At 38.2% G+C, this 12,764-nt stretch overlaps 1 protein-coding gene across 3 annotated transcripts in view; it reads right to left on the reverse strand.

Annotated features, from left to right (window-relative positions):
- The window catches only part of ASPH (aspartate beta-hydroxylase), a 119,034-nt gene that overhangs the window by 7,492 nt on the left and 98,778 nt on the right, over positions 1-12,764 (reverse strand). For all 3 annotated transcript variants that reach the window (XM_061994415.1, XM_061994414.1, XM_061994416.1), the window contains exons 24-26: positions 9,003-9,138; positions 8,086-8,177; positions 3,326-3,459 (exon numbers count right to left, since the gene is read on the reverse strand). In XM_061994415.1, coding sequence (XP_061850399.1) covers positions 3,326-3,459; positions 8,086-8,177; positions 9,003-9,138 — 362 coding nt within the window. The remainder of the gene's footprint in view (positions 1-3,325; positions 3,460-8,085; positions 8,178-9,002; positions 9,139-12,764) is intronic.

A 12,764-nucleotide genomic window follows, 5' to 3' on the forward strand; every position in this document is an offset into this window, starting at 1 on the left:
AAAAATCAACCATTAAAATTTATGAGGTTGTGCAATAATCTTCTGAAGAGAAATGGAAATTGAAATCGGACCATTTCAACCAAAATGATCACCTAAATGTGTTTTAAGCGAGAGTAGATAAACTAGAAGACATAACATAGTAAAAAGGTCACATTGACTTGCATATAGAGATTAGCCTTGGAGACCCAGATAATGAGTCTTTTGCAGGTTTCGGCTATGATCATGTGGGTTTTTTTCTGCTACCACTTCAGTTATCTGATAACAAAAATGTTTTATGCCATACACACTCTGAGTCCCTATTACTGCACTAAAGTTACACTGGCATTATTCAGCAAAATAATTGCAATGCTATAATGTGATTAAAAAAAAATCAGGCTAACTTTGAGGGTTTTTTTGGGCTGCACGTGGTTTTGTTGTTTGAGAGGGTTTGGGGGATTATGTTTTGTTTTTTTATTGGGTAGGTAGTTTGGCTTGGCATTATTTTTATTGTTGTGGGGTGTTGTGGGGTTTTGGGGATTGATTTGTGGGGGCTTTGTGTGTGTGGGGGGGAGTTTGTGTTTAGATGTTCTGTTTTTTTTTTAATTAAACCTAACCTGAAAAATCCTGCCTTAAACAGCCTGAAAGTGCAGCTCAGTTAAGGATAATAAAAACTCCAAGCACTCAGATGAAGTAGCTTCAGAGGTTAAAACCCAGGACCTGTCATTTGCATCATAATGGGACAGGCTGTTTTGCACAACAAAGACAAAGTCATGAAGTTGAAGGAACTATTAGGCCCTTTTGAACAGATTACAAACCCTTACATTAACATGCAAATAAATATTTTCTAGAAGTCTTCAGGGTGTGAGAAACACTTCACAGTGGGATCATAGGGACACTATTATTCTAGTCTCCTGCTGAGCCACTTTGGAGTAGTTTCTCTATCACCTGCGCAGCTCTGGTGTCACCTGTTACAGGTGAGACCTTGCACTGATGTCTGCATAAAGCTGGAATTCTGCATCTTGATTTCAAAACATGATTAGCTTGTCTGACAGAGATGATAGATTTTTGTAACTAGACATTAGTTACCTTGTCTGACAGAGATTTTCCATTTTTATAACTACCCTACACTTTACAGAGCTGAGGCTTCAAAATGGCCCTAAAATTGCTATAGCTTTACTGAATAACAGTGAAGTGTACTGGCTCCTAGCCACTGCAAAAATCTGGAAATGAAGGCATAAAATACAGTACTAGAGAGACCTGAGTTGCTTGTCTGTCAAAGGATGAGTTCATGTAACATTACCCTTCTAAACACCCACACTGGGTGGCACAGAGGTAACCAAGCACAAAATTCTCATTGTTTCTGTTCTCTCTCTCATACACACAGCAGTGGGACAGGAGGCCAGAAAAGGTTTGACCTAGCTAATCTTCATATTTTTCCTGTTTGAAATCTCTAGTTTACTACTACTGTGAAACATTAGGAGGGGAGGAATGGAAAATGCCCAGTCTAGGATTTCCTCCTGGCAGCCTTCCCTTCCACACTAGTTTACCAACCTCCCCATTCATGAGGGGAAGGATGGAAAAAAAACCTCCCTTTCATTGCCATCAGTAGGCAGACTTTCAGTGCTTTCAGGGAAAATCCTGCCTTTCATTCTGCATGCATAGCTCTTGCCAAAAGCAAATGAAGTTAAGGCATTCCAACATAGGCTATAGACAGCTCTTGAATATTTTACATTTCAAATGAGCAAGTTGGATGCACAAGGCTGAGCAAGGGTCAGGAGCCTGGTCACCGAAGTGTTCCATCTTCAGCACACTGGCAGCAAAAGGTGTTTCTCTACTCTTGACTTGGAGGTAGTGTTAAAACCAAGGAGGCTGTTAATTTCATTTTCTGCAGAACTATACTTTCTGTTTGTATTAAGACAAAGCAAGGTGCCAGCAGTAGTAAGGGGTAGTTAGCTCTGGACAACTGCTGTCTTGGCAGAAGATCAACAGTAACACTTCCTTCACAGAGGCCACTATGGAGCCCCATGGTGGTAATGCCATTCAGTCACCACCAATCATAATTCAGCATAATACCCTAAAGTGGAAAGACTCCACTTCTCTATATTAGTCCTTCAGTAGCCTCTTTGCTACCTCTCCTTCCATCCAAATGTGTATCTTAAACTTACTTTGGATATTGGATTGGAATGTTGGAAGGAAATGTCTATCACTGACTAGATCTAGGTAGTGTGGATTGTAACACTGACTGTGACAGATTATTTAGGAACGAGTATGTTGGCAGGTGATCATAGTGACAACATTTTTTGTTAACGCTTGGAGACTTTAACCTCAAAAATTGGAAATATTTATTGTTGTAGTTGTTTTCAAATGCTCTGAAAAATATCTTTGCCACATATTGCAGACAGGAGTGGCACTTCATTTCATAATATCAGATATATTTGCATGTTACTACCACAAAAAGAATGCAAAATTAACACTTGTTGCACTTGGATGCTGTAGACATGACATAGAATCTTCCAAAAATGCACACATAGATATTAAGCATCATTAGAACTTCACATAAGTCTCAGAAAATTAAGTCTGTAAGCAAAAAGCAATACAGCCAATACTATATTTTTCTATGTTTAATAATATCATGCAAAAACTGATCTCATTTTCTCAAATTTCCCAGGGGTGTATATGCCCTGATTGTAAATATATAAGGTGTTGCTTTTTTGGGGTTTTTTTTTTGCAGTGAGCAAATAGACACAAAACTTATCTTCAAGTGAGAATAATTTTTCCCTAAGGGGCAATAATTCTTAGTTAAAATGCATTTAAAAGAGAATTGCTATCTGTGTAATTCATTGGGCCAAGCAGCTCATGGTTGTCCTCACCTTCAAATCAACTTCAGTTGGAATATTTTTAACTGAACTATAAATGAACTTAACTGAATGATAAGTAAGGAGGCATCTGCCAAAAACACAGGAGTATTCTGTCATGGTGGTGAAAATGGAGGTACAGTTTAATCCCAGCTTTTGCTGATTAAGCAATGAATTCTAAGTACCCTCAAACCAAAAACAAATAGAAGAACTCTGTGAGGAACTATATTAGACTGGCATTGTAAAAGTAAGCACAGAGACTCTGTGGACTAAACACACTGTTATTTCCATGCCCTGGCAGAGAAGAGCAGCTTTGTCTGCAAAGATTCTTCTGGCATTGTTTGAGAGATTAAGGGTGCAAATTGCCTATTTAACAAAATACAGTACACCTCCTGATCAAAAAAACACTTTTTAAAAAAAATTACATGCATTACAAAAATTACCCCTTTTTCAGCCTTGAAGAAGGTGGGGAAAAAAGACGCCAACCATACCTGTTCTCTTGGGCACATCGAATTCTGCAGCCTTCCTTAGGTATCACCAAGCCCAAATGCATCCTTAGTCGGCAATTAGTAGGCCCCGTGTGGGGCCAGACATGAGTTCCTGGGTGCATGATGGAATACTTGATCTACAAGAAGAGAAAGGCAACACATTCAGCTTCACAACTGTATTGCAAGGAGTTCAAGACTTCACGACATCTCATCCTTGATGATGGGCCAAAAGTGCAAGTCACTTTCTGTTAATCTCAGCAATAATTGATCTTTCTCATGTCCTAAAGGCATTCAATGCTACTGAAAAAAGGTCTCGTGGGGTGTGTGTGTATAAAAGTGCATATTTTTTGTTTTGATTAAATAATGAGTATTCCTTTTTCAACCTAAAAATAATTATCTCCTATCTACTATCAGAAAAATACCTTCTTTCATGTGGAAAGACAGACATTGTCATCATTTTAAAGGATGAACTACAGAAAGCACAAGGCCTACGTTAGCCAGACTGATTGGCTCCTCTCAGATGACAACATGGCTGTGAAGGTCACTTCACTTCAGCCTTGGCTGAAGTAACCATGAGATGGTGGAATTCAGGATCATGAGAAGAGGGAGAAAGGCAAAAAGCAGGATTACTACCCACAGCTTCAAGAGAGCAGACCTGGGCTTATTCAAGGATCTGCTGGGAAAATTCACATGAGATATGGTGCTGGAGAGAAGTCTAGGACAGCTGGATGATTTTTAAGTATCACCTTGTCCAAGATCAAGAACAGTTCATTCCCATGTGCATGAAAGCATAGCAACCCAGACAAAACTGAAACACCAAAAGGAAGCAGGGCCAGGTCACCCAAGTTGACTGTAGAGACACTCTGAGCATGCAGGGATGAGCTCAGGAAGGTCAAAGCTCTCCTGGTGTTGAATCTAGAGGTGGATGTGAAAGGCAATAAGAAAGACTTCTACAAATACATCAGCAGTAAAAGGAAGTCCAGGGAAAACATGGGCCTGCTGCTAAATGTGGCTGGAAATCCAATGACAAAGGACATGGAAAAGGCTGAGGCACTCAGTCTTTACTGGTGTGACTAACTTCAGGAATCCCAAGCATCTAAGACCAGTAGAAAAGTCTGAAACAAAGATGACTTACCTTCAGTGGAGAAGGATTAGGTTAGGGTATATTTAAACAAACTCAAACTGGCTCATGGGTGCTGATGGGAGAGCGATGATGCTGTGAATAATCTTTGACAGGTCATGTCAATCAGCGGAAGTTCTTGAGGACTGGTAGAATACAAATATTGTTCCAATCTTCAAGACAGGCAAGGAGGTGGATCTGAGGAATTAAAGGCTCATCAGCCTTACCTCGATCCTTGGGAAGGTAATGGAGTAAATAATTCTGGAAACCACTTCCAAACACATGAAGGAAAAGGTGACTAGGAGCAGTCAGCATGGATTTATGAAGGGGAAATGGTACTTTATCGGCTTTCTAGGGTGAGATATCTAGCTTGGTGGATGAGGGTAGATTAGTGGACATTGTTTATCTCAACTTCAGCAAGATTTTCAGCATTATCTCCTGTAAACATCCTCATTGATAAACTGCTGAAATTGAAACTACATCAGTTGACAGTGAGGTGGATCAAAAAATAGCAGTTCAGACAGGCTCAAGAGTTCTGATCAGAGGCACAAAGTCCAGCTGAAGGCCACTTACCAGGACTGTGCCCCAGGACTAAAACATTGGGATCCAACACTGTTCAGTAGCCTCACAAATTACTTGGATGATGGGATAGAGTGCATCCCCCTCAACAAGCCTGAAGATAGAAACTTGGAAGAAATGTCTGGTAAACTAGTTTTTGGGGCTTGCTTTTTTTGCTGCTGTTCATAGGGATGTGAAAGCAGCAAACAGGAATCTTCAGTAGAAAGAATTGTAGAGTTCTGCATTGAGGAGGAATAACCCCATATACCAATACAAGCTGTTGAACAACTGTCTGGAAAGCAGCTTCCCAGAAAAACACTGTGGGGTCTTCACAGAAAACAAGCTGAACATAAGCCAGAAATGTGCCCTCACAGAAAAGACGAATTGCTTCCAGGTCTGCATTAGGGAACACTTTGGCAGCCAGTTGAGGGAGGTTATCCTTCCCCTCTGCTCAGATTTGGTGAGACTTCTCAAGTGCTGGGTCCAGTTCTGAGCTGCCTACTATGAGAGAGCCATGGACTCACATCCTGGAGTAAGTTTAGTGAAGGGCTATAGAGATGTATAAGGGATTTATGTATCTGACATACAAGAGGAAGCTGAGAACGCTGGGACTGCTCAGCCTGGAGAACAGAAGGCTCGAGGGAGGTTCTTATCAATGTAATATAAATACTCAATGAAAGAAGTGAAAAAGACAGAGGCAGGCTCTTCTCAACAGTATCCAGTGAAAGGTAAAGAGGCAATATACACAGAATGAAATACAGACACTCCATTTAAACACAACAAAACACTAAAAAAGTGTACACTGGAACAAGTTGCCTAGAGAGGCTGTAGAGTGTCTGTCCTTAGAGGCGTTCAAAACCTCACTGGACACAGTCCTGAGCAAACTGCTCTATTTCATCATGCTTCAATCAAGTGCTTGGACTAGGTAATCTCCAGACATTCTGTCTTACCTTAACCTTTCTGTGATTCTACAACAACCCAATGAAAATGAAGTGTGAATAACACACGTCAGTGGCATCTTTTCAGACAAAGAAATCCATACATCTATCTGTCCCGGACAGTGCAACTTTGATAAATCTTAGTGTTTAATGTGTTGCTTGCTTTCCAACTGTAACACAATCAGCAGAAGATAGTATGTGTCTAATGCCTTAGTCATTCCCACCATTTAAGGTTTCAGTTTACCAGCAGTTTCTTACAACAGTAAGTGACAAGCTCCAGTAGCCACGGTAAACAGATGCTCAACCTACCACCTCTGCTACATCGAGATGTGTCAACTTTATAGTCTTGTCAGACCCTAACACAATGCAAATAATCAGCTGTGCAGGACAGTTACTAATATCCCAGTGAAACAGTTTTTAAAATGCTAATATACCAGCACTGCAGAATGATTACTGCTATGTGTTTCATCTGTCCATGCAGATCTATCTAGCTATAGCTGACTTTTATGTGCATTCTATACTCAAGTACTATACACAGACAGTCATGAACTACTGATGAGTTATACTTTGGTTGACAAGTATATCTCCAGAGTCAAGAAATGCCCAGATTTAGAACTGCCTGTGAAACTTTTAGTTTACTGCTATTTTTAAGAATGATATAATTTTTAATAATATGCCCACTTGCCATTGTTCCACACAGTCAGCAGCACTGAGTAAATTATGAACAATTTTACATTTCTTTTTATCTTTGTCAATACACAACATGCTCAAAGCATCCAAAGGGTCTATCTACCACAAAATTCCTAATTTCCTGATGATGTTTGTCCCCTTTGCTTCCAAGTACTTCAGTACATGAATAGACATTAGGTGATATTTTTCATATAATTTACCTGCAAGAATCTGAGGCATGGCTAGCGTAAGACCAAAACTGTCCTGAGCTTCCCCCAACACTGGATGTAAAACTTAGGGCTTGTAAAGCACCATTTTTCACACTGTGTTACATTTTATCTGTTAAAGCACGTGGCTACAGTTATAGCTGTGAGTACACAATGCTTCTGCAAACCATGTCCTGTGATAATCTGTGAGAGACCAAAAACTGAACAAAAAAGCAACTCTCAGAGCAAATTTGCTCTCTGGGATAGAGACATTTTGTCTGCAGACACCCCAGAAAGCAGTTTCCTTGCTGTTAGTCACATGGAGAATGATGACCTCTCATTCACTACAACCAGCTTTTGTAAATAATCAGTGAAACAATAGCCTTGTTCATTCCTATACCAGAAGTCATTTAGTGCACTTCTGCACATCAAAAGTAAGAGTCTGGAGGAAAAAGCCCAACATCTACTCTCAAGACTCTGAATTAGGATTATGCTAGCACCATCTTTTCCAACTTTTGCAGCCTTAATTTGCAACATGAAGTTTATTCTCCAGTAGTCATTACAGATAAAATATGACAGCTTAAAGGAAAAAAAAAAAGAATAATGAAAAATTCTGTCCTACAGAATCACATGGTATCTGTTGGGCCATTCATTCAGCTGAGTATTTACTGATCCATACCATATAAGTCTACTCCATGATTTACTGAGGTTAGTTTGTAGCTGAGTAGTTAGTGTAGACAGGCACTTGAAACAAACTTTGTTGACATATAAAGCCACAGCTCATGGATGTAAAATTTCCTTTCTTAAACTTTAGGAAAGATGCTTTTGTCAGCAGTACTATTGTTTGGCTTCCATGAGGTGATTCTCCTGTCTAACACAGTCCAGCTGGGGTAGATGGATGAAATTTATCACAGTGAGTTCACTGGCTTGGGAAAATCCAACCTCCTGCTCAAAGCAGGGTTAACTGTGAATCAGACCAGGTGACTAAGGGATGAGATTTGGCAAATTATTACTTATTGCTTGACCCATGGCAAATTACTTACAGTGAACACAAGGTAAAAATGGCTCAAACTAAAGATTCCATGGTAAGGCTTCAGCTAACATATTTTATCTTGTATTTGCTAAAATTGAGTAAATTTCTGCCACTAAATTCATTGTGTGCTTAAGACATCATGAAATAGACCAAGGTCATGCACCTTTCTATATGCATTCCTCAAGATCACCCACTCCCCACATTAGGAATTCGCAAAAGTTAAGAAGTTTGCCAGATACCTGCCCTCTTCTGCAACCAGTAGCTTCTGGGAATCTTTCCAATAATGCACATGTTTTCGGAACACTTTTACAAGCATTCTCATTTTTTCTTCCTAGTGAAAATAATGGATAGAGCATTGGTAAGAGCTGTGAACAAACATTTCCTTGTTTTCTGCTTTGCAGAGGTGCAACAAAGATGTCAAAGAGCTGACATGGAAAGACAGGTAAATATTATGATTCCCATTTACAGATTGTGAGACAGAAATATTTACACGTTGTGATATAAGAGCAGCCTGCGTATCTTTGTTTTTAAAGTATTTGTGAAGACCAAGCTTTCTACTATTTTTAAAATGATTCTAATTAATAAGGTTACATACAAAAGAAAGGTTAACACCTCCAACGTCATATCATTTAATAGCAGATTATATCTAGATATAAAATGCTTTTAATATTTTATTTTACAGTACTATTTCATATTCAGAGTCTTATTGGAATGTATCATTCCAATAGTTAGGCCTCCCACTACAGAGTTCAGGGACAAGGCAGCAGAGGTTTATTAAAGCTCATATTCTTTTACTCATACCATTTCTGAATAATAGATCTCACCTGACAATACAATATTGAGGATGTGTCTTCTCCCACATTCCTGTCTTCCCTCAGGATGATCTGTACTATGCATTACCATGCAAAATGCTGGCAGACTTGCTAGAAGAGGAGTATTACCCTCAAGGGATTCTTATAAGTGCTTAGGGACAACATGGTTTAAAATAAAGATCTCTTGCTCACTGTTGCAGGGGTCCCAGAGACAATTTTATTAGCTACAGATTCAGTGATTGCAGAAACATTTCTGGAAAAAACAAGTGTTTCTCATCCTTACTATACTATGTTAACCTGAGAAAGTGAAGTTGGTGAAAGAGAAGAAACACAACATGTTTTACCTTGTTGCCATAAGGTAAACTGGCTCCAGTCTCCTTTTTCTCGTAGATTCTCATCTTCAGGCAGGAAAAGACTTCTTTTTTTATCCATTACAGCAAGTCCCTCATCTCGAATGAGCTTCCAATTTTTTTCTAAGGACTGTTTAAAGAGCCATGTTACTGCACAGAGAACTTATTGAGTCTGGCTTTAGTACAGTTTCTGGTTTTCCTTGCTATTTTAAATTTCTTTTTTCCTTAATTTAAAAGCACTAGAAAAATGTTTTTCATCATTATTGAGTTTCTTTATATTCAGCTCCCTTCTGACATGTTAAGGCAGGAACAACAACTTTCAGAGCATTTCTCCGATTCAATTACATGGCGTTCATAAAATTTCAATATTCCCCAGCCTCTTTGCAGACTGAGCTTCACTTTGACTTGCTTTTTGATATAGCCTAAGGGCTCTTTAGCAGATCATTTTGTATGGGAATCTAGGAAAAGTATTGATCTTTCAAAGATAGCATATCTTACCTGGAAGCACTCCTGTGACTAGAAAACCACTTGCATAACTTGGAACCCCAAGTGCTGGCAGAACATCACAGTTCAAAGAGTACAAATGTAAAAAGGCCATTAAGTTGACGTTTATGATTTAAATCTTCAAAAAGTTTTGCAAAGATACACTTGTACACGCTGATCCCATTCAAAAAGATCATATGAAATCCCAAGCGATAATTCATGGATCCAATCATTAAAAATGTGCAAGCTGCCTTCTATTTCATGCATGTCAAAACCACAAGACTGTAGAATTAAAATTTCTGTTCTCCACTGTCTTAGGACATTATATTTGTAAAAATCAGATAGATTAAAAATCCTTTTATTCTACTACTAATAAGTCATTTTAATGTTATAGCAATATAAATGAAAATCCCACAGTGTAACAATGGGTCTGGATAAAAGTAATTTCCATTTCCCAGCTGCTTACTTTGCTCACTAAACTTTATTTTGGCTGAATAGTTTTCATTTTTCCTTTTTGTTCTCAAGCAAAATGTTTCAGGAAGACATTTTGAATCAATTTCACACTGAAAATAGGCGAAGATGTGTTACCACACTATCTCTTTATATGAGGTGTAAAGTTGAGTAAAATTCAGAAGTCTGCATAACACAGACCTTACCAGATGATTTAACTGCCCTTTTTAGCCTCAAAACTCCATATGATTATTATCTTTCCCTATTTAAGCAGATGCATATTTCACTTGATATTTTTTCAATTAAAAGACAGGTTGATTCCACAAAACTGGTTGCATATTGATAAAAGGCTCACCAAAGCCATAGCTAGAACATCTCATCTATAATATAGTGACTTTCTCCCACTAGAACACTTTTAGGTAGGCTAAGACTCATGGAAATTTGGATTGTACTTCTGTTATTACAGTAATCTCTTCTATTGAGCACATTGTTTTTTCTCCCATCTACCAGTAAAAGGAAGGTATTTTCCCTGCTGCATTGACTTTATTGTCTCCCTCTGATGGGTTTCCATAACATTCATTTAACAGCTCACATTAAATGGAAATGTTTTGGGTTTTTTTTTAATATCTTTGGAAAACTGACTTTTCCAAAACTCAAGGTACTAAACAGACTGAAAATTTCCACCTAAACAGAGATGAATTTGGGAATAGTGCTGGTATCGATTCAGGACTGTCATAGCTACAAAGGGAAATACCAGTTCGAGCACGTGATTTTGCACTGACTAGCAAAGAGAAAGAAAACAGTAACTTAAATTTATACCAGTCTCAAATTAAAATGTTACAGACCAACAAAACCAGAAAATATTTATTTGTTATTATTATTACAAGTACTTCTCTGTTTCCTTACACTGCTCCTGCTCCCTCATCTGAAGAAAAAGGTAAGAGGGAGCATTCACCCTCACAGACAAGATGATGCATGTAGAGTACCAGTGGTCCAAAGAGTTGCAAGCAACAACAGCTTTATCACTTCTATTCCTTCACAAGTGCTACAGGCTAAAAATTACCTTCCAAAGGTGTATGTTTGTCCATGCTCCTCCCACAACATCTGTACTCTGTACTCCTGAAAATCTGGACCCCTTCTATAGAACACACTGGTAATGCTTTACCATAAGTAACAGGTAACTCCCAGGTTGAAATGAAGTGGGCAGTTCAAATATAGCTCAGCCTTGGTTTCCCTGCTGTTACAGATTCTTAGGTGTATCTTGAACAGTAAGAATGCAAAACATCATTAAAGTGTAATGACTGAGTGCAGGACTTGGACTCTTGATCCAAAAGCTAGTATCAACAGCAAAAAAGTTAAATATGCTTATGCTTCATGATTTGTAGGGATTCAAGCCTCAGATTAGAGCAATAAATCTGCATTATATTTGGTGCAATATCCTGATTCCAATTGAAGAATCAGGTGCCAACAACCATTGGGAGCATGTGTTTCCTAGCAGCTGAATTCCATAAACCTCCATATAGCCTTTAAAATACAGTTCCTAACAATAATAGAAGTTTACAGTTGCTTTACATCTGGCAATAGTGTAGATTTTATTGGAAAAGACATCTCTGTATTTAAATAGCAATTTCTTAATACCAGTTTATTTTTATGTGTGACTACTATATTAAAAGAATCCTTATTCTGTGTTGTCAAGCCCTTTCAATGCATGACCATAAATGAAACAGGTGGAGATTAAGAGATTACTACCCTTCTGTGAGGTATAACTTCTGGCTACACACCCATTGGACTATAAAATAAAATCAGGTTGAAATAGATTTATTTCACTTTGTTACGGAAAAAGAGTAGAGAATCTTCACAATCAGTTACTGTGTCTCCATCCAGGAATGCTGACAACCTCCAAGTAAAGGGCAGTAGTTTAAACCTTTCAAAATATATTCCTTGCACCCATTCAGTTGCTCACGGTACTTAAACACCAGTACTTGTATGCATCATCTTAGCTCTTTTCAACACAAGGGTCCTCTTAAAGCATCCAAGCAAACTTTAAAAGCACATTTCGATTTAATTTCTCCATGAAATACAAATGTTTAGCTATTATTAGCTATACCACTAATCTCTAGATGTCACTTTACAGAAAACATTATGGATATGTGCTGTACTTTCATTCTCTTTCTGTGCTTTTCTTGTTGCACATGGAACTTTTAATTAATGAGGTATCAGAAAAAAACTGACATACAAGATCTACTCTAATCAATCAGCTATTCACTGTAGTACATTATTGCTACAGCATCCTCCGAGATCCTACCATTCTACCTAGTTCATCAGCTATGTGTCAATTTCAGACCAGTGAATAGTCTCTAGGATCCAACAGCATTGTACCTCTTTATTAGTTTTTTGAAGGTGCACCAGAATAGAAGAATAATGCTATACTGAGATTCTACAAAAGGCACAGGAGAATGATTTGATGACTCAGAAAGACTATCTGAGGAAAGTTAATTGTCCCAAGGGAAGAGGATAGGTTTTCAAAGATAAAAGCAAGCTTTTCCTTTAGCTGAGCTCAAGCAAGAAAGTTTCTTGAATTTCCATATCCAAAGGTCTGAAACACTGTAGATCTGAAATATTAGCAGAATATTTTTACACAAATCACCTTACTAAACTAACGGTTTATATTTTCTCCTCCCTGAGTAATCAGGTGCCCCTTCCTGTTTTGTCAAGGATACTACAAAAAACTTAAGAATTAACGGGCTGCAGATTGAGAGGTGTAAATATCCACTTCCCTTAAGGATGGTACCACTAATCAACATTTACTATCATCACACATGT

The sequence above is a fragment of the Colius striatus genome, chromosome 4, assembly GCF_028858725.1.
Source record: "Colius striatus isolate bColStr4 chromosome 4, bColStr4.1.hap1, whole genome shotgun sequence".
NCBI lineage: Eukaryota > Metazoa > Chordata > Aves > Coliiformes > Coliidae > Colius > Colius striatus.